This window comes from Chiroxiphia lanceolata, chromosome 1 (assembly GCF_009829145.1).
Source record: "Chiroxiphia lanceolata isolate bChiLan1 chromosome 1, bChiLan1.pri, whole genome shotgun sequence".
Taxonomy (NCBI): Eukaryota; Metazoa; Chordata; class Aves; order Passeriformes; family Pipridae; genus Chiroxiphia; species Chiroxiphia lanceolata.
Genome location: NC_045637.1, coordinates 33,540,762 through 33,563,138, shown reverse-complemented (window position 1 = coordinate 33,563,138; position 22,377 = coordinate 33,540,762). Strand labels below are relative to the sequence as shown.

The following is a 22,377-nucleotide window of genomic DNA, read 5'->3' as shown; positions in this document are numbered from 1 at the left end:
CAGGCCCTCAGCGGGCCAACAGTGGGGCTGGGCCAGGGCTGCCAGGTCGGCAGCCAGACTTGGGAACAGCGCTGTGTCCTGCGTTGTGTGCCTGTGCCCTTCCCGGTCTGGGGAGAGGAAAAGAGCAGAGGGGTGCTGTAGGTGTACCACTGACCAGGAGAAGGTGGGGGTGTGTATGTGTGCAGGAGAGGACAGCATATGGAAGTGCGTTGTGTGTTCGTGCATGCACATTTCCTATCTGGGAGGGAGGTGTGCGGGGAGGTCTGAGTGTGTGCGCATCCCATACATAGGAATGTTAACGTGATTGCACCCTTGTCTGAGAGGGGAATCCCCTGTCTAGGGTGGGCGGTTAGTGTGCGTTGCGTATTTGTGCATGTGTGTGTATCCCCTGCCTGGGGGGGTTAGTGTGGGCTGTGTGTGTACATGCACGTGCACGAGTGTGCGTGTGTGCTGTGTGTTCATCCCCGCCTGTGGCACTGGCACAGTGTCTGTTCGTGGCTGCATGTGTATGTGTGTATGTGTATGTGTATGTGTATGTGTATGTGTATGTGTGTATGTGTATGTGTATGTGTATGTGTGTGTATGTGAGTGTGTGAGCGCATCCTCTGCCCGGACAGGGGTGTGGGGGTGTGTGCGCAGGCCCGGGCAGGGGGTCGTGCGGGGGCGGAGGCTGCGCAGCCCCGGGCAGGGGGTCGTGCGGGTGCGCGTAGCCCCGGCGCGGGCACGGGGCGCGGAGCGGGCGCGGCGCTCGGAGTGCGCGCCGCCGGGCGGGGGGGCGGGGGGCGCCCCGCGTGCCCCGGCCGGGAGCGGCCGTGCCCCCCCGCCCCGCCGCCACCGCCGCCGCCGCCGCCGCCGCGCACAGCCGCAGACACGGGGGCCGCGCCGGCAGCCGGCGGCTCGCATGCAGCCGGGGATTACGGCGGGGCGAGGGCAGCGCGGGCTCGGCTCTTATCCCCTCCTCGGTGCCCCCCTCCGCCCGCCACCCCAGCCGCTAGCCGCGCGGCTGCTCCGGCGGCTTTTCATCTACGGGGTAGGAGCGAGATGCCTTTGCCGAGCTTCTTCCACCCCCAGTCCTCTCCGTGCCGGGGGGCGGTGATGTGGAGCTGGGAATGTAGAGGAAAACCCTCCCCGGGAAGAAGCGACCAAAACAAATCTCTCTCCGTGGCTTTGGCGGCCGCGCAGTGCCCGGGGAAGCCTCAGCAGCCCCTACCAGCGCCGGGGAATCCCTCCTGCAGCCCCCGGCGGCGCCCCGGGCGCCCGCCGAGCAAGGTAAGCGGGAGGGCATCCCTCCTCCGCCGAGGGCTGCCTTTTGGTTTTATTTGTATTTATTTTAGAGCCCGAGTCATCCACGCCTCCCGCACTGATGGGACTGTGGAGGGAAGCGAGAACTGCCGGCTGGCCGCCGGTGGGCTGCGGAGCGCCCGGGCCGGACGGGAGCGCCGCGCTCCCGCGGGAGCCCCGAGTGCGCCCCGGGCGCGGTGGGGAGCGCCCCTGGGGAGGGGGAATGCTCGGCGGGGCGGGACGGACACGGGGTGTCCTCCCCGGCTGCCTGGATCGGTCTGAGGGAGGAGAGTGCAACCCTCACGCTGGAGCGCTTTGGCAACCATGGATTGTATTTTTGTTCCATCAGAGCTGCTAAAGGGAGTGGGGGGAATGACATTTCGTAGTATTCTACCTCCTGCTGTGGGTGAGCTCTACAGAGAAAGGCTCATCATTTGTTTCCGACGCTCTAATAACGCTTGTGGAAACCTGATGATATAAACCCTCAGTGTTCTCCGTGGCTGTCGTTGGAATTACCCCATCTACCCAGGGACTGAAAAATCCCCTCTATCAAAGAAAATACGTGTAGCATTGTGGTAGTCTAAAACATAGTCATATGTGCTTTCTGTAGGTATGCAGCATGCTGACAGTTCCCTGGATTTAAAAATCTAAATGTCTTTATGAACAGGCATGTTCACTGGCTGTATGGTTTCTACAAACCGTTCAGTGTGTTTTCTTCTATCAGAATTTCACTGCCCGGGGGAAGGAAGACCTTTGTTTATACACTATATGTACTGTCCGTATTTATAGTAGGGTTTGGATCTAATTCAAGTTACATAATGATTAAGATACAAATAGGAAGTATATTTGCAGTTTTTTGGACATTTTAATTCATTTCAGATAAGACTGTCTCTGGCATCACTACCAAAATTGTCACTTTGTCGATGTTTATGTAAAAAGGGAAGCGTCCATAGCATCAGGTGGAGACAGCATTCCTTGGCAAATACACAGTCATCAAGACCTTGCTATCAAAAGAACACCTGAGGAAAGGATTTCAGTGACCCCATCCTGTAGCTCTGAGAAGCTGCCAGGATTTGGTTTAGGAGAGGAAGAATAGCAGTGAGAGCAGGGCAGGCTTGGCAGGGAGAAAAGCCTGTCTGGTGATGTTTTGCTTTAAAGACGCTTAGACTTCAAGTCTGCTCAACTGGCAAGTCTATCCAAGTTAGTGCAGAGATAGCACCAAGCCTCAGAGGCTGGGCAAGGTCTGTGAAACTAAACATCCTAACAAGCCTGGGGCACGATCCTAGAGGGTTTTAGTAGAAACTGTCAGGGGAGCAGGGTCAGTGAGTACATGCCCCTTGTGAGATTTGTTTGCTCTCCGATCACTGAGATGTGCTAGCAAAGCTCTGGAAATATTTCCCAGAGAGATGAGATGCAATACAAACAAAAAAGTTTGTTTCTGGTTCTTAACACCTTTGTCTTCTCTGTTCAAACAACATCTGATAAACTATCTCTTCACTCAGCCTTAGTGGAACTCGCAGCTGGCTTGTTATAATTTTTTTCTTTTTCCAAATTATGCTTTTGCAGGCAGCTCTCACCAAAGCATTTGAATTGCTTTTGCCTCCTTCTTTCTCAGCTGGACGCTGTCACTGGGGCTCAGCAGGTTGGCCTCATTCAGACATATGCAGACAGTAAAACATCTTCAGCTCGAGATGAGGGAGTAGTGCTGTTTGGAGCAGCATGCTTTAGTCTGAGCTTTTCCATTGGCTTCAGCATTTTGAAATGTCCCATTGCTGTAACGGTGCCATATCATACGTATTTATTCATGCTTAGCCTTTTTTTTTTTCTCTAAGTGAAAGTTAATTGGCAAATTCTGGCTTGCCATTCAAAGCAAGGCGAGGGGTCAAGATTTGCAATAGCTTTCTTGCCAACATTTGGGATTTTGCCAAACAGCTTGCTACTGTCACTTTTAGAAGAAAATCTTAATCTTATGTGACTTCCATGAGCTTCATGTAACTACATGCTCAGGTAAAATATTTTCCATGATGCTACTGTATTTAAAACTACCTGCTGGAGGACATTTCAGTCAGTGTTTTACTCTGTCTGTTGTTCTTATATAAACAGCATGTTGGGGAGGGTCTGTCTGTTCTCTGTTCTTCATGGCTTATAGGAACACAAGCTGAGATACCTGGTGAAGGGGGCAGTGACTGGCAGTATGTAGTGCAGTGGGGGATTCCACTGCAGACCCCTCTGAAGGTGTCTGCTCTACCAGAGTACAGACCTGCTGCTCCTGACAGACTGAGCTGGAAGCCAGAAGGGGAAGCACTTAAAGTTGCAAGCTACTTCAGCTTCATCAGATCAGGCATACATGCATTCTAAAAATGAGTTTTTGTATGTTTTCAGGGGTCATTTCTATTAACTCATCATGTAATTGCATAATGCTTTCTGACCCAGCAGTGCTCACAGCTCCTGAAGTTAAGTAACAATTGCCTCTGAAAGGACTTTCCATTTCTCTTGTGTATTTTTATAGGAATTTTTTTCATTTTTAGGAATAAAGTTCTTTTACCTAGTAGGTGTCTGAATATTATAAACATGGCTGCATGATAAAAAACGGTCTGCTTTTCACTTTGTTGAGTTGGGCTGTTTCTACTCTCTTTGGGATATGAGCACCCTAAGAGAAAACATTTTTGATTTCCCATTAGTAGCTGGCACCTTTTTATTGTGGTTATTGCCGAGGTAGTGGCATGGGTATTTGATTTCTTTGATTTTATATCTTTTAAATCTTTGGGACATGTTCTCTTATCTCACATTTAACAGGTAAAAATGAGTGTCTAGTTTGTAACAAGAATATTAACTGTAAACCAAAATAAACTTTCCAATTTCTAATTGTGGAGATCTTTTAAGATGTGCAACAGTGTTCTATGGGATACTGTGAAAATAAATTGCCTGGGACATTATACAGTAGATTTTATCTTATTGTAAATGTAGATTTTTTTTGTGCAATTCCATAGCTTCCTATGTTTACTTATCTATAATTCTCTGACTATATGGAAAGGATATGGAAAGAATTTCATTATTTTGAATTTTTTTCTTCAGTATTATGCAATTAGAGGGATCATATTGCATGCTGTAATAGATACATTGCTCAGTCATGCTCAAATTCAATCTAAGTAAAATGCATATATGACTAAATATAAAAACTGAACAGAGAAGCTTAACAACTCTATTTTTTTATTGACCGGAACTTGGAAATTTCTTATCTTGCTTAGCTATTGGTACAAAGTCAGTCCCAGTATAGCTTCCCAGACCACTAAATACCATAAAAGCCTTAGACATAATATGTGTCAGTCAAGATATTTAAAATCTATTAATCTTAAACCCACCTGTATTCTTCATAAAAGACAGAAAGACTGCAAAGGCTATTCTGCTTTTTGTCCTTCCCAGTGCTTGTTACAGCACATGCAGAAATTTCAGTGCAAGTCACACATTCGGCAAGTCCTGAAATTTCACTTGTTTACTGTGCCATACCTTGCTGTGTTCCAGGGGCTGAAGTAAACAGAGAATGAGGTTTTTTAGACTACTTTTGTTCACCAGAATGAAAGTATGATGATGTTAACTGGATAATCAGCAAATAAAGAATATTACTTTGAATATACTTCTTCTTGGATTATTGTGATCGCATGAACAATATGGAAACAGTAATGAAAAAGTCTTAGGCCACTAAAGTTAGTGGAGTTTTTAATTTATTTGTTTCTAATGCAGGAAATCTATATTTAGCCATAATGGTAGAGCACTGTGACTTAGGTGTCTGGCTTCTATACATCCCTAATCCTCCTCTGGATGACTATAAAGAGTAATCAGTAGCATCACTGCTGGCACCAGCAAGAGACTCAGAACAACAGTGTATTAGCTAATAAATAATATATGTCATACTGGCGTAATGCAGCTCTGAGCATTTAGGAGTAGGCTGCGATAAGCAGCAGTTGTAGTCTTCACAAGGAACAATGGCAGTCAACCAATTTACCTCTCATAGTACTGTGACAGGGGGACTGTGGTACACTGTAAAACTGTGTGAGGGCATTTACAGTCCGAGCCAAGGCAGAGGGGCTGAATAGCTCTCTTGCCACAGCACTGGCACATGATGCAGAAGCTCTAGGCTTATCAATGCTTCTCCCTGGCAAATCATACTTGCTATTGCAGGGTGTTCTTCGCGCTGCCATCATATTCAGGTATTTACTTGTTGGGAAATAAACACCAGCCCTTTATGTTACGGGGAAATGAATGCAAAGCTGTGCTGATAATTAACTGAACAAAGCTCTCAAACGTAATCTTCTTTGATGACACTGGAGATGAGCTTCTCCCTCTGACTGCCTAACAAGTTAAGAAATAGAAATCAGTTATGGCAGTACAATCCAAATACGGAATAAATTTGCCTCAGAGCTTTAATAAGATATCTCAAGGCAGTTCATAATATTTATTTCACAGTACCTCATGAATGGTTAACTTCTAGAAAATTAGTTGCATTTTCAATATATAGAGATAAAAATTACCATCAAATGCAACAATGAAGCCATAATGCTGCTTTCTACAGAGTTTTCAGTTGTGTCATTTGCCTTCTTAAAGTGTGAGGATTTGGTTTACCTGCAAGGTTGTTGACCTCATCTCAGCTGGATGTATTCTCAGATGACTAAGTAATCCTATTATAATTTATGGCTATACGTTCAGTGTAAATTTACATATACCAGAGAGATCCTGAGACAGTTTGAGCAGAAAGAGCTGGCAAGCTGCAGCAGCTAGAAGAATCCCACTAATTTATTTAAGCAGACTCAAACCAGCGAATTGGCCTAATTATCCATGAAATCACAAAGCTGTGAGTGACAGTGGTTGTTGAGATTAATAGCACACAGTGTCGATTTACCTTGACAGCAGTGCCATCTAGAAGGTCTTACCTTCTAGAATATTTGCATCTCGTGCTTTCTTCATTCTCATTATTGCTGACATAGAGCAAACCTCTTAACTGGGTAAGCCTTGTGCTTGAATTTATACTCAGGACTAGCCTGGCTACTGATAGTCACTTTAGTCCCTATCTAGGCATATCAGTGAAGTAGCATTAGCAATGCTGGGTATCTTCTGCTACCCTTGAACTAAAGAAGGGATGAGAATGTTTGGCTGCTCCAATGTGTCTACAGATCACCTAGGTAGAAACCAAATTGTCTGGCTTTTGCTCAGTAACCTTGTGATTAGGTACTCATTAAGAAAAATCAAACTTTTGGGCCTTTCATAGATTAACATGATGCAAACAAATACTTCATTTTTGTAATCCAAGATTCCCCCCAGCCAAAGGACTGATCACACCTTTCAGTTACGGACTCATTCATGTCTGTTGCCTTTCAAGTGCCTCCTTCTTGCTCAGTAGGAATAGGGATGGTCTCCATCCCTGCAGCCATGCTGGAGATTACTGATAGCAGCAGTGGCCTGGAAGATACAAATGACAGGTTTGAATCACTAGGGATGAACGTGGTCCCTGGGTGAATGTTTAATGACCAGCCAATTACATCAAGGTGGAACCAAGTCCACCACCTCAAAGTGTATTTTGAAAAGAGTGAATCTTGTTCAGTTCTTTTGAAGGACTGTGTTTTACAAACCTCTTGTAAGAGGAGGTGCAAAAGAATATCATGTGAGTAGGTTGTATCCCTTTTGATCCTGCTTATGCATTGGGCCTGGATAGGAGTTGAGAGCATCTTCTTCCTGACTGTAAAGTATTATGTTGATCCTGCCTTAGAGGCTCCTACACCCTTCTTTGAACTTGGGTCTTGAGTGTTTAATATTAGAAACCCTGAACTAATGGCTCTGATGAAGCACATTTTTAAGAGGATGCTGTGGCTTTTAAAAAGACATTTTGGCTTGATAGAGGTAAATAAATTAATTTATAGTGGCAGTTTTATAAAAGTGTTCCTTTTAGCCTGTCTTGATTTAAGAATTATAACAACAGTAGCATGGGGCTGTGCATGATAGTGAGTCCTCCCTTTCTTCTACTGTCAGGTCAATTTGAGGGTCAAAAATATCAATATTCCTGGTATCAGGAACTAAAAGTCAGTAGTGCTTCTTCTCTAGTGTTAAACTGAAGTTCCTGAGAACAGCTTTCCCTTACTGATTCCCAGACCAACTGTATCTTTACATAGTATGTGGAACCAAAACACTTAAGATAAGTTTGGGAAGCAAAGTTTTCTGCTTTCTGGATGAGTGCTTCTCTCAGATGGACCAAGTAACATGCTGGGTTGTACGAGACCCTGCATGACAATTTCCAGTAGTAGTTTGAGCTGTTTTTCCAAGGCATTCTGTAGTCGAAGACATCAAAATGTTGAAGGGATGGATTCTTCAGAATCAAGACTAGACTGAAAGTTGTCTTAATTTTTAATGATAAAAGGTTTTTGTAAAGACTTGCTGATGCTGTGACCTCAGGGACATTTCCAGCTATGTACAAAGGCACTTGTCAAAACTGAGTCACCCAAAAATCACGGCCTTGATTCATTCCTTCATTCCAACTTCAGGGCTTCTGTGAAGCACCAGCAATAGGAAAGTGGGCTGGGCTCCTGATGGATTGAGACAAATGTCTCTTGAGGAGATCTGCCCCTCTCAAACTTTAATCTTTGGCCATGTCTCTTCCTATCTGTTGTCCAGGTAAGTCTAGGCTTACCATTTACCCTGATTGAATCAGGGAACAGTCCAGTTAGAAATGGTTCAAAATTAAATTTTTTACAGAGGCAGTAATTGAACACAAATGTTTTTTACAAAGACCTCACTTAAGAATACAGCTATACTTTCCTTAATTGCAGATTCAGGATGGTGGCATTGCATGTTTCTGCTTTATTAGAAAACTCAAACATTATACCAGGATTCTGGACAAAGTGCAGCATCCAGAGTTTTGGGTGCGGTATCATTCAAAGAGGGATAAAATCTGACTCTTTTGTCAGATGTGCTTCATTGCTTCAGACATCATTTTCTGTGTATATGGGATAATATATGTTGTGTAGTATTTCCCTGCCTATAAACCTAGAACATCATTCAGTAGTACACTGTGCAAGCTTTTCCTTCAGGAGAACAAAAAAACATCTGTGAAGTTCTTCAGTGCTTTCAGCTACTTGGCAGCACTGCTATTGCTAGGAAGCAGCGGAAGATTGAAGGGTTAGAGAAGATGACATATTTAGAATAGTACTAAAACTAATTGTTTTAGGACAACTGGTTATGTAGTGCTTCCTCAAAGAACAAATTATGTGTTGACAATCTTCTCCATCATCTTAATGCATTGCAATACAATTAGAAGAAAAAATCAGTAGTGGATAAAAAAAATTGCAATCAAAGCTCTAATTTATTAATATTAATATGTTTACTATTATTGGTGTATCCTGTATATGTAACATCTGTACACTCTCAAAGAGTTGATGGAAGTGCCAACAAAACCTGTGGATCCAGAGTGCTAGCTGGGATACAAATGTGTAGTCTTGATTAGGACCTAAAAATGAGGACCTTACATAATCACATTTCTGTCATATCTGGTTGTTGAAACTAAAGAAAATGATCTGCCATTCGACCTTACACTTCTCTGTGACAGCTCATCTCCTCTGAAATTTCCAGGGAAGGCTAAATAAGTAGTGAAAGACAGTATCTTTGGCAAAAGCAATAACTCAGCTCTTAGCAACCAATTGTAAACATAAATAGTAAAGTGCAGATACGACCAATAATTACATCCTAAACAGAGATGTTTCAACCTGCAATGGAAATGCAACTGTTTTTGTAAGCTGAGCAGGAATGCATTAAGATTGTTTGTAAGGATCATATAGCCATGCTTGTCACAAGCACCAACAGCGGATCATGGCTAGTAAAGAAAGACAGAGAACCAGAGCTGATCTGGAATAAAGGCTGGTGGGGATCTTGATTCAGTGTTGAGATGGGCTGCAGAGCCATGTTCATTGCTCTCTTGAGACCTCAGTGCAGGCTGAAGGGGTGCTTCAAACCCAGCACTCAGCTCCAGACTTGTGATGAGGTCCTACTCAAAAAGGCCACTTGAGTCTCAAATTCCACATGAGTCTTGAGGTAAAATTACCCTGACTGTTCTCAAGAGCATTCAGCTTTCTGGTGTGAAGCAGTTTGCGTCACCTGTAGTGTGTCTAGAGCCCACCCACACAGCTTTACCTTGTGTAGGAGCTTAAGCAAGTGATTATAAGTGCTATTGGGGTAGTTAGAAAACTCAAATAAGTTGAAACTACCAAGCTTATGTGACTGCAAGATTTTACAAACATTTTATCAGTTATACTCTCCCTCTTTTTCTGTCTTCTGTCGCCTTACCTATTTCTGTCTGGATTTTCTTATCCAAGGCTCTTAGGGAATATATAAAGTCTCAGAGTCTGCTGCTCCTTGGTGAAGTTCAGCTCATCCATCTAAAAGACACTTCTGTGCTCAAGATGGTGAGAACAGGGAGTTAGCAGACAGACTGATTTAGTTGATCTGAAAAGTTCGTCTGTAACAGGCCCCATCTTTATCGAGTGTTTCCTGCAATCTCTGAGACTTTGCACAGCCAACATTTAAATTTTCACATACCAGAAATAAATAATCTGTGAGGTCTGTTATGAAATGGAAATAATAATCGTTTCAGACCAGTTACTCATAGCTCCAAGAGCAGGTTTTTCAGGATTTACTCTCAAAGCAGTTTCCATAGACCAATCTGTCCATAGCTGTAAGCAAAACTCTCAAGGCTCAGGTGAGATTTGGTTGTAGTTCATGTAAGGACTCAGCTCTCCAATAATGGCTCTGACCATGGTTTTAGTCTGGCAAGAACCAACCATTGCTTGCAAGGAAGCTCTGTCATAGAGTTGACAGGTGGAGGCTCCATCTTGCCCCCTCAGACCACGTAGCTTCAGATAGTTTCATCCACTTAAGACTGAGGACTTGAGCCCAAGTGCTGTCACCAGTAGTTCAGACAATCAAAGCTCATCTAATTCTCTCCTGTGCATGCATGCATGTGTTCCTGCATATGGATATGAAACTGAGACATACACATGAAGCTCAGTAATACTTTAACATGTTTCCTGACACTTCCTGCCCTCAGCTTGCCAGTCCTTAACTATATGAGATGTGACATCTGTAAAGGTGGGAAATGGAAATAAAGAACAACTCATTTGAGCGGGATGCTTTTATGCAGAGTTTTAGCTGTCACCTCAGCCATTTTTTAAAAAATGAAATTAAGGGAAAATTCTAGTCATAAAGATCCTACAGCACACCATAAGAAACTGCAGGTCTTCATATTTTGAAACAAAGAACAGACATTTGATAGTTGAGATTGGGCAGCAGAGATCGCAGAATCGCAGAATGTGCTGAGTTGGAAGGGACTCACAAGGATCATTAAGTCCACTCTTAGCCCTGCACAGGACCATCCCCAGGAGTCTACCATGTGCCTGAGAGTATTGTCCAAATGCTATCTTGAACTCCAGTGGGCTTGGTGATATGACCACTTCCCTGGGGAGCCTGTTCCAGTGCCCAACCACCCTTCACCCAAAGGGTGAAGAACCTTTTTCTAATATCCAACCTGAACCTCCCTTAACATGACTTCAGGCCATTTCCTTGGGTCCTGTCACTGATCACCACAGAGAAGAGATCAGTGCCTGCCCCTCCTCTTCTTCTCATGAGGAAGTTGTAGACTGCAGTGAGGTCTCCCCTCAGTCTCCTCCAGGCTGAACAGACCAAGTGATCTCAGCTGCTCCTCATATGACATCCCCTCAAGGTCCTTCACCATCTTCATTGCCTTCCTTTGGATGCTCTCTAACAGCTTAATACCTTTTCTTATATTGCGGCACCCAAAACTGCACACAACATTCAAGGTGAGGCCACCCAAGCGCAGAGCAGAGCAGGACAATCCCCTCCCTTGACCAGCTGGTGATGCTTTGCCTGATGCCCCCCTGGACACAGTTGGCCCTCCTGGCTTCCAGGGCACTGCAACTCATATTCAACTTGCCCTCAACCAGGACACTGCTTCCAGCATCTCATTCCCCAGATATTACAGCAAAGCAGAAGCTGTAATAAAGGAGAATCATGTGACCAAATAAGTTGCATATGAAGCTCTAAAAGTGTGTTTGCTCAGTAGAAAGGTATTAGTTTGTCACAACTAACTGCTCTATCTTTTCTTGCCTAACTTACTGGATCCCAGGTTGTAGGCTCTAGGAGCAAACCCTGAGGTGGGCACAGACTTTCTAAGCCTTCTTAGAATCATAGAGTATCTCCAGTTCTCCAGTTGGAAGGGATCTATAAGGATCTGGAGTTCAACTCCTGCTTCTCACAGGACTACTTAAACTAAACCTAAACCATATCACTAAAAGCATTGACTTGATGCTCCTTGAACTCTGACAGTCTTGGTGCTGTGACTGCTTCCCTGGGGAGGACTGTTCCAGTGACCAACCATGCTCTTAGTGAAGAACCTTTACCTTATGTCCGCTCTGAACTTCCCCTGACATTACACTTACAAACCCTAAAGCTAGTTTTTTCAGAAAGTGTTACGTATCTGCATTATATATAAGCTGAAGATCTGATAAGTCCAATTTTAGTAGCCAAACTAGAAAATGCAACAATGGTGTCCCAACATTTTTCTTGATTTCAGTGAGCATTTTTTGCATTTGAAGACAAACCACGCATGGATCTTAGATTCTCCAGACCTGAAAAAAAAATGAATGAGATCACCCAAATAATTTGTTTAATAATTTCAAAATGTCTCATTTAGATCCAGAGCTTTCTTTAACTTTAAAAAACATAATTTAGTACCTTAGAACCAGATTTTGTTTAAAAACATTGAAGCCACTTTGACCAAATGTGAAAACTTCCATTTGTTTTCAAAGCAAGGAATTAAGAAAAAGAATATTTTTTTGCAAACAGCTTGACAGGTTTTGACAAAAAGACATCTTCTGACAAACAGTAGAAATTTGTCTTTAAAAGTCGGAAGAAAGCAAAATTATTCCCTTTTCCTGGGGGTCTTATGATACAGCCTTTTCTCACATACCACGTTCTTCTTTCCTCACTGCTTTAAATGCAGGATGTGCTCCATCAGTGAAGCATGTTTATTTAGTGTAGCTTCTCTACTTTCTTTGACAAAATTCGTATGGCAAAGACTGGGAGAGATGTTTATGACTAAGGCATGCAGAAGTACCTTGGATGTGAATCCTTTTGGAACAGAGGTCTTGCACATCGAGTCCCTGCAAGGGGCTGGCGCTGCTCGAACCAGCTGGCACAGTGACCCCTGTGTGTGCAGTTACACTCACCTAGACTCCAAAGCAGATGGCTGCAAGCAAACCACTTATTAGGAGCAGACCTTGAAGCATGCTGACTCTCCAGCCATCCCTGCAAATGATTTGGGAGCATCCTGACTGTGCCTTGGCAGGTGATGCTTCAGCAATGTGACAGCACAGACAACTGTGTTCCTCAGCCTGAGGGTTTAATCTGCTCACGTAGGCATGCCCATCAAATGTGCTGAAAATGCTAAGGACCCTGTAAAAAGTGGCTATCTCAATCTGAGCAGCCAAAGTTGTTGGATACTTCGAGCATCTATGACCTTCATTTCTCCATTATAAAGCAATGGTAATGGTGGCCTCCTACTGAAGGGGAAACTGGGATACCCTGGAATCACTTGGGTAGGATAGTGAGAGCTCCCTGAGGGAAATTCAGCACTTTGTGTGTAATGTAGGCCTTGCAGCAGGAAATGCTGAAAAACATCAGAGGCCAAGTACCGAATGAGAAAGATGAAAAGAAATGGTAAATAATTACCCATTCACATAAAGCAGAAGGGGAATCACACCATAAAAAGCTGAATGCCTGTGGTGCAGGGGAAGGCACTTAACCTTCCTTCTGACTTTCCCTAGCTTTTTGAGTAGTAGCCTTTGAAGTTTTCACTTTTATTTAATGCAAAGGATTCGCTTTGAAGAGGTTTACACAGTATTACAGGTATTTTGCTACAAAGTAATTTTATTATTGCACAGAAAGAATATGGGGTTTATCTGGAGTTGCTGTTATATATATGGGGGTAGAATTTGTGTCTTTCTGTACTGATTGCTGGTGAGCGGCAGGCTGGCTTTGCCTGCCTGCCAAGGGGTGGCTACATCTCTCACTAGCCCATGGTGGACAAGGTGCACGGTGGAGTTGCATACAGCCAAAAGGCTAAGGCAATAAACTAAGCTGAAAAATATTTGAAGCCTTCTCAGGAAAAAAAAATAGTAGTGTTCTGAGTTAGTTACAGTAACTAAAATCCAGAAAGGTAATTTAATGAATTATAAAGGTAACCTCACTTGTATCATTTTGTAATAATGAAAGAGCTGGTGATTTGTATTAAGTTCTAATATGGATTTTAAAATTAAACATGTTACATAGTTAGAGTGCTTCAACCTAATTCCTTTTGTGACAAGGTAACCCACCTAGTCAATCAAGGGAAGCCTGTTAAGGTAAACTTTTTGAATTTCAATTAATCTTTTGATACTGTCTCTCACAGTATCCTTCTGGACAAAATATTCAGCAAACAGTTGGATAAATGTCATGTGATGGCTGAGCAACTAGCGCATGGGTTTGGCGCAAAGAGTTATAGTGAATGGGGGTAACATCAGGCTGGAGACTGGTCACTACTGGGGTTCCGCAGGGCTCTGTCTTTGGCTCGGTTCTCTTAAACATATTCTAAATTACTGGGATGCAGGACTTGAAGGATACTAAGTAAGTTTGCAGGTGATAACAAAATTGAGAGGAGGTTTTGACTCCCTGGAAGGACAGGGAGGCCCTACAGGAGACCTTGACAAATTAGAGAGATGGGCAATCACCCACCACATGAAGTTTAACCAAGGGCAAGTGCTGGATTCTCCATGTGGATGGGGCAACCCTGGATGTATATACAGACTAGGAAATGACATGCTGGAAAGCAGTGCTGTGGAAAGAGACCTGGGGATCCTGATTGAGGGCAAGTTGAGTATGAGTCAGCAGTGCCCTGGCAGCCAGAAGGCCAACCATGTCCTGAGGGGCATCAGGCAAAGCATTGCCAGCCGGTTGAGGGAGGGGATTGTCCCACCCTGCTCTGCACTGGGGCAGCCTCACCTTGAATATTGTGTGCAGTTTTGGGTGCCACAATATAAGAAGGATGTAAAGCTATTAGAAAGTGTCCAAAGATGTAAAGGGGTCCAGAGGAAAAGCCGTGTGAGGAGTGGCTGAGGTCAGTCACCTTGGTCTGTTCAGCCTGGAGAAGAGGGGAGACCTCACTGCAGCCTACAGTTTCCTCATGAGGGGAAGCAGAGGACGAGACACTCATCTCTTCTTTGTGGTGACCATTGATAGGACCTGAGGGAATGGTCTGAAGTTGTGTCAGGGGAGATTTAAGTTTGATATTAGTAAAAGAAAGATTTTTCACCTAGAGGGTGGTTGGGCATAAAACAAGCTCCCCAGGGAAGTGGTCACAGCACCAAGCCTGACAGAGTTCAAGAAGCATTTGGACAATGCTCTCAGGCTCATGGTGTGATTCTTGAGGCTGTCCTGTGCAGGGCCAGGAGTTGGACTTCAGTGATCTCTTTTGGTCCCTTTCAATTCAGGAGATTCTATGTTTTTATTAACGGCACAGTTAAATACAGACTTTGTAGCCAAGTTTGCAGAAAAGTTGCGCAGGAAGAAATTTTTAAAAAATTATCATCAGAGAACAAAAGGAAAGTGTGAAGAACAAATGAAGGTGGGAAGAAAAGTAGGAAGCTAACTAAAAGAATTTATGTATTTATTTTAAAGTTATATACTCTGCTTCTTGTATATATTTTTATGATGGAGCTCTGTGAAAAGGCAAAAATCACCCCTATGGTTCAAGATTCTTCATTGGGAAAATGAGTTTTATTTTTTATCTTTTCAGAGTGCTACATGTTGTGAATTCTGGTTCATCCTTTGGTACACATATACATAACACCTTCTCAACACTAAACTTATAGTGTTTCACCCGCTGACTTTAGTGTGGCCACTGGGTTTTTAAAGCTTTTTAGAAAAGCCACATTTCCTCAAGTAGGAAGCTGCAACCAGTAATTATACTGACAAACCAGAAAATGTTTTATCAGCTTTACACCAGTCTTCCTGACACTATAATTTTGCATTGTTGAACATGTGTGGTAACTACACTGCAGAAAAGCTAAACGACGCATAGTCTTGTGCATCTTTAGTTTCTACAATCAGAAAAATAATGAGAATATGGTTAACCTAAGATCAGCTGCTTGATTTCTACTGTGTTTTACTCGATATTGCTAATATTAGGGTACACATTTTCTTTTAAAAAAAAGAATAATTCCCTAAGATAAAATAATGAATAAACCAGTGAACGTCTCTAGAAATTGCCTGAAGACTTGACTGATTTCATGGAGAATGACAGAACCTCTCTATGAATTTCTTTAATTTTTCTGTTTTCTTATATAAGACAACCTTTAAAGGAGAAACATCGTTGTACATTAAAGTCTAAAAGGATTTTTTTAAAAAAATAAAGTTTGCAAGTATTTCCTCTGTAGAGAATTATCCTCTCATAATACTTACTCTTTGTGTGGATGTTGTATGTCAGAAGACTGATAAATGCATCACAGACCACTAGGAGATGCTTAAGTGAGGAGATCTTGAGAAGACTTGAGTCCCTGCCTTCTCAGAAGTCTCACCATCATCCGCTTGCATATAAGGCAATGAGGAGGAGAGTAAAACCGAAGGAAAAAATCAGCCTAAGGTCAGGAGATAAAAAGCAAAACACAAAACAAACACAACAGAAAGGTACATGTACTGTGTAAAACTACTGATGCCAGGGCTTTGATTTTGGTAGGACATTTATCTTTACAAGTGGAGTTATCAGATTATATTTTTTGTGAATGAATGTAAATATTAAAGGTTTAAACCCCTATGTAATTAGGCACAGAAGTGCTCTAGGTTGCACTGGGAGATGAGGAGGGATCTTCACACTGTGGTGCTGGATGCAGGATGGGAAGAGGCAGAAAATTTTGGCCGTTGTGGTTTTGAAGTAGGTTCAGCTTGACAGTGAAATTGCTGACTAAAATGCTGGTGCTCTGGGCTGTTGCCATTTCCTCTTTCCTGATGTTTTTGGACATGGCAGTCTGTTAACACCTGTATTGTATGTGGCTGAGTCTTAATTTATCTGTCGTTGGAGGAACTTTTAATGTTTAGATATAATGAGGTTTAACAATTTTAATTTTATGCCAGCAACATAGTCAATACTGTCATAAGCATGTCTGATGACACACTGAAATAATTCTTTGTTTTTCCTGATACTTTTAGTAAGGATTATTCTAGGTCCTCACTGCTTTGGTGATGATCTGGTCTTTGTGACTTTCTAATTCTCTTCCAAATTTCTACCTTTTTTGTGGTGAATTTGTACTCATTTATTCTTGTGCCATCATGGTCCTTTAGTACAAATAGTTCTTCTCCCTCACAGGTGTTTACTCCTGATGTATTTATAGATAACAATCCCTCCCATCATAACCTTCATGCTTACTCTGCAAAGAGGATCAAATTCTTGTATGCATCAAACACTTTTTAAAGCTGGACTTTCTTCACTTGATTTCAAACAAACAACAAAAAAAAACAATAAACAAAATCCCCCAAATTGTTGAGTTGTTGATTTTGCAGAGAACAGGAGGAGGAGATGTCAACTCTGGGAAATTACTAAGGAGGATTTCCAAGTTTGGAACAGGAGCTTGTCTAAGCATCCTTAATATTCTCCCTTTGGGCCATGATACCCTTGCTAGGTTATTATTTAAGCACTGGATCTGACAGTTGACCATAGTAGAGCGGGTGAGTGGATTTCCTTCCTGTTCGATACTGACATTCCAAATTTAGTGACAAACAGCTGCACTTCAGAGTTCACTGCAGCACTAGGCACAGTGAGTGACGATGCACTTGTGGATTATTAAAAATGATGCTGCTGATTGCTGTCTGCAGCAATTTAACAGGTGAAAAGTGGGGCAGAAATAGCCTTACAGAGGGTCCAGAGAACAGTATGCACAGCCCTTGCCTATATAACATGTATCACTGGTCAGCTGGATACAGAAGAGTTAGGATTCTTTTGCCCTATTGGTAAAGAAATAATCATTGTCTGGTGCTAGAAAATTTGACTTGTCATGATGACAATTTAATAGTTGGTGAATAACGTTTACCCATGAAGTAATACAGCAAAGCAGGATTTGAGTTTGGGAGAGGGAGAGAATCAGTTTAGTTTGGATATTTTGGTATGCTGCAATTGCTTTATTCAGTTTCAGTATCTCCCAAATTTGAATTCTTAATAAAAGTGAGACTGGCCTCTGTCTACTTTTTTCTTATGGTATCCCTACAATCTTTCCATTGCACACCTCATACATTAACTGCCAAGTAATCAGATTAAGCTAACATAGTTGCATCACAAACTGATTTAAAAAAACCCCAGAACCTCCAAGTCCTTTGTAACAAATTGTCACAGTTGATTTTCACAAATGCAGAAGTACAAGTGAGTTTTCCTTTGCTTAAACATAGTGTTCTTAGCTGTTCCAGTTGTTCCAGTGGTTCTGTATATTACCACAGAAGAGTATCATTATAGAGAGAGCAAATTGCAACATTAAGTTTTTCATCTGCATATAAAAGTGTGCAAAGAGAGAGAGAGATTGGGGGATATATTGTACCTAGCAATATTCTAATTTTTTGTCTTTTTAGCTTCAGGAATGGAGCTGTCTGTCTGAAGAGGACTCTGCCCAAATATTTGTAGTGTCCAAGCTCATTCTCCTAAGGACTCTGGTGTTACAACTTCATCTTTTTCAGAATGGCTGAGAAGGCTCCACCAGGGATCACCAAAAAGTCTTCAAGGTCTACGCTTTCTCTCCCTCCAGAACCAGTGGAGATCATTAGGAGCAAAGCCTGCTCACGGAGAGTTAAAATAATGTCGGTGGCTCACCATGAAGTGCTGTGGAGGGACTTTGGACAGACTTCCAAGGACACGATTAGGAAAGCTCAGAGACTGCAATACCCATGAATCTCTGCTAGAAGTATGTGATGACTATAATCTAAATGAAAACGAATATTTTTTTGATCGACACCCAGGGGCTTTCACTTCCATTTTGAATTTCTACAGGACAGGGAAACTACATATGATGGAAGAAATGTGTGCTCTTTCTTTTGGCCAGGAGCTTGACTACTGGGGGATTGATGAGATATATTTAGAATCTTGCTGCCAGGCAAGATACCATCAAAAGAAAGAGCAGATGAATGAGGAACTGAGGAGAGAGGCAGAGACAATGCGAGAGAGAGAAGGGGAAGAGTTTGATAATACCTGCTGCCCAGAGAAAAGGAAGAAGCTTTGGGACTTGCTGGAGAAACCCAACTCATCTGTGGCAGCAAAGGTAAGATAAACAGTAGGCTTAACACAAAGACAGTAGAAAATAGTTTCATGACCAATGCATCTGACTTTGAGGAATTGACAACTTTCACTAAAATATTCAGAGAAAAGAAGAATATAAAAATATACATATGATGAAGTGAATACACCCTAATCTGTCCTAAACCCCACTGAAATCAGCAGAAGAAACCGCTGAATTCAGTCGTTTTTAGGCAACTACTGTACTGTGTTTTGCTGTAATGTGATCAGAAACATCTGTGTGATTCTTAATGGACCTTCATATTGAATGAAAATACTGCCAGAGACCACTGTTTACGTGTTTGTTAGAAAAGCATTTGGTTATGAGAATGTACATTTCAGTATTGCTTGTCCTGTTACAGGCTCTGCATAGGTGTGGTGTCAGTGTTTCATAGTTGTGCTGGGTAGATCATCAAAGTGTCAACAGCTGTCTGGCATGGTTTTACACTGGGCAAGGATTGCAGTATGTTTTCTCTTATACTACATTTTTGCAATCAAGCAAGAGTGTTCTGTATAAAAATATTAAAGTGCATATATACACATATATATATTATTAGTATGCCCTGTATATATTTGTATGCTGTGTATGTATATAAACAAGTATATTCTATACATATATACACACTTATACTCACATATGTGTGTAAAATACGTATATATTCAGTGAGAAGTGAGAACACATTCAGATGAAGCCTTGTCCTAGTACTGCTGCCTTCAAACAGGCAAGCTGACTAAAGTCTCATTGATACAGTAAATTGTGGAAGCTTGTCCCCAGTTTGAATGACTCAAAACAAAAATGTTCGATGTTTAGATGTTCATGTTAAGCTTAACTGTGGTTTTATTTTCTTCTGTTGTTGATTTGGTTTTGGTTGCAATGCTCTTGGACTAAGGTAAGTATGAAAATATGATGGTGCAGTGGCCAAAAACCAGAATCTTGGCAAAGATTTTTCTTGCAATAGCAACTTCTTACTATCGAAGAACAATACACAATTTTTTAAATTTTAATTTCTCATTGTGGACTACCTAACTGTTTAAGCAAGGATTTAATTTTGTAAAAAAAAAAATATTTATTTTTACCATAATAAGATTCATAATGAATAAAAGCTTATAGAAGAAAAAAATGAAAGTATTCAGAATATTTTAGAAAATTACATGAATATATTTTCTACTTCTGAGATACATGTTCTGGGCCATATGTTCCTCTCCCGGGGAAGGAGCAGAGGGGAAGCAAATGGGTATAAGTTGTGCCAAAAAGGGTTCAGGGAAGCCGTGTTACACACTGTGATCCCCTGGTACAAGCTAACATCCATCAGCCTCCCCAGGACTTCTGTGACACAGCTGCTACACTGCCTGCAGGACTCAGGGACCAGCTTTGCAGTCCTGCTTGGCTTGAAACGTCACCAGTGTGTTCCATAACAGACCTGTCCTCCTGGATGCAGGCGGGAGGATCTCCTTTCTGAGCCATGCAGCTGAAACATGCTGCGTGTGACCTGGGAGATCGCCTGCTCGTGGATGCTGCCTCTGTGACACCCAGCAGGCAGATTTGTTTGGGAAATATTTTCATATATATATATCAAAGAAGGCAGTTGCATTTAGGGCTTGAGACATATGCTTAATTAGTGTTTTCCTAATGCTAGGTAGGAGTCAACACAGTAAAATGAACCAGATGAATAAAACAAAATGAATATACTGATTTTTCAGTTCTTTGCCTGTGACTTGCTTTCCGTTCTTTTGCAATGAAATATATGATGGTTAAAGGCAGAAATATAGGATGGTTAAACTTTCATGAGTGCTTGCTTTTGTCCAAAACTCTTATAACTTAACAGTGCCCTTATAACTTAACTCTTATAACTTAACATGATTTGCTTAAAAGAAGTTAGGCCAACTTTGAGCTTTTAAGAAAATTCCCCTTTGTGCACTCAGACCAGATTTCTCCTCAGGTTTTGCAGATGAAAGTGGCCATTTCTTTAATTTCCCAAGATGTCTAAATAATTATTTTTTACCTTTTTATTTCCCTTTTCCCTCATCTCCTGCTTTGATTGAATGTAATAGATGTATCCTTTCTTCCTACAGGGAGTTTCACATTGCACTTGTATATATATATATATATATATATATATATGTTGTAATGGTTTTCATTATTTCAGTTGCCTTCTGCCTAAGTTAATGCCATTTGATGTGGTTTTTCTGTGGTTCTGGTAGCCAGAAGTCACCATAATACATGCACTCAGTTTCTCTTTCTAGTGACCTTCAGTCTCTAAATACATATATGAGCCAAAATTATAGTCAGATACACCTATGGCATCTCAGACAGCTGTAGAAACTTGTCTGAATGACATAAAGGAGAAAAAAAACTATCACAATACATTCAAACTTGGGTAACATAAAACAAAATGTGCTGAAATCAGTTGGATGTAATTTGAAAGAGTCTGTAGCCGTTACAGACTGTGTTAGGTTCTGTGGCAAGGTTGTATCAGAAATGTTTGCATAACATCACTTTCAGATTTCTCATCTTTTGTTCAGTCATATAAGTTGCTAGTTCGTCCTGAAATAAGAGGCACAACCATCTTCTTTCCTCTGTAGGAGTGGAAAGGATGGTGACATTTTGACAGTGGGAAATTGGGAACCAAGTGAGGAAATATTACCATAAGCCTCAAATTCTAATACTAGCTCCCTTTCAAACTTCTGTAGAAAGAAATGAAACCATATCAATGTGCATAGCTATCCTACTGATGCCTGTTCAGTCATTCAGATCCTGTGTAGCATCCAAGCAATTGACAGGAACAGCTTGCTTTTTAATCCCTTTCACATCAGAGATTAGGAATGTGAGATAAACACTTGGATGTGGTTTTGATTTTTGACTGTGTCTTGCCACTTCTTGATTCTGCCAAGATCCCTTCTAGGTCTGATCCAAAGCTTACTGAATTAAGAGGGAGTCCCGCTTTGGATTAGGCATCTCAGGACAAATCCTGCGCCTTTCGAGGTCAGCAAAGGTTTGCCATTGACTGCACTTACAGCAAGGTGAAACAGAACAAGGTGACAGTGAATGAGCAGCAGGTGTTTTACAGGACTTGTAACAGTAAATAGGACAAAGCAAGAAGGATGTGTGGCAAGAAATGAAAACTATGGTTAGCTAGTAAAAAAGGGATATTATAGGTCAAGTACTGTTGCACAGTATGGGCGCACTTTACTATGTGAGTTTTTTTAATTTTAGTAAATGAAGACATGCACCTAATCTCAGTCACTAATTAACATATTGGAAGCACAGCAGTTCTTGCTTAGTCCTCACCCTAGCAAAGCTCTCTGTGGATTCGGTAGGTGTTTTAGCTGAGGAATACAGGATTCACCTCCATTTTCTGGTGTTCTCATTCATAAGCTTTTTAAGTAGGATTAAGATAAAGATGTCCAGAAGTCCATCCACTTCAGAATATACAGTGCTATGAAATAAGAAGGAGTGCTGGTATTTAGAAAGAGCAGGAATTTTGCATATACTACATCCCAGAGAATACCAAGATCTGGTCCCCAAACCACAGAGTTTTACATGAGTCTGGCCTTCTTTGGTCCAGAGGAACATCTGAGTTTTTAGACCAGGCATTTATTTATACTTATTGTGTAAACAGCAGTTTGTAAAAACTCTGGTTTTTTTTTTAAAAAAAGATATTTTTATATTTTGGTCTTCTATTTGACATTGCTGGACT

The 22,377-nt window shown here is 41.8% G+C and overlaps 1 protein-coding gene across 1 annotated transcript in view; it reads left to right on the top strand.

Annotated features, from left to right (window-relative positions):
- Positions 1–1,026: 1,026 nt before the first annotated feature.
- KCNB2 (potassium voltage-gated channel subfamily B member 2) overlaps positions 1,027–22,377 on the top strand; it is a 191,020-nt gene continuing 169,669 nt past the window's right edge. The window contains 3 exon segments of the mRNA XM_032709126.1: positions 1,027–1,269; positions 17,983–18,238; positions 18,240–18,665. Coding sequence (XP_032565017.1) covers positions 18,089–18,238; positions 18,240–18,665 — 576 coding nt within the window. The 5' untranslated portion in view covers positions 1,027–1,269; positions 17,983–18,088.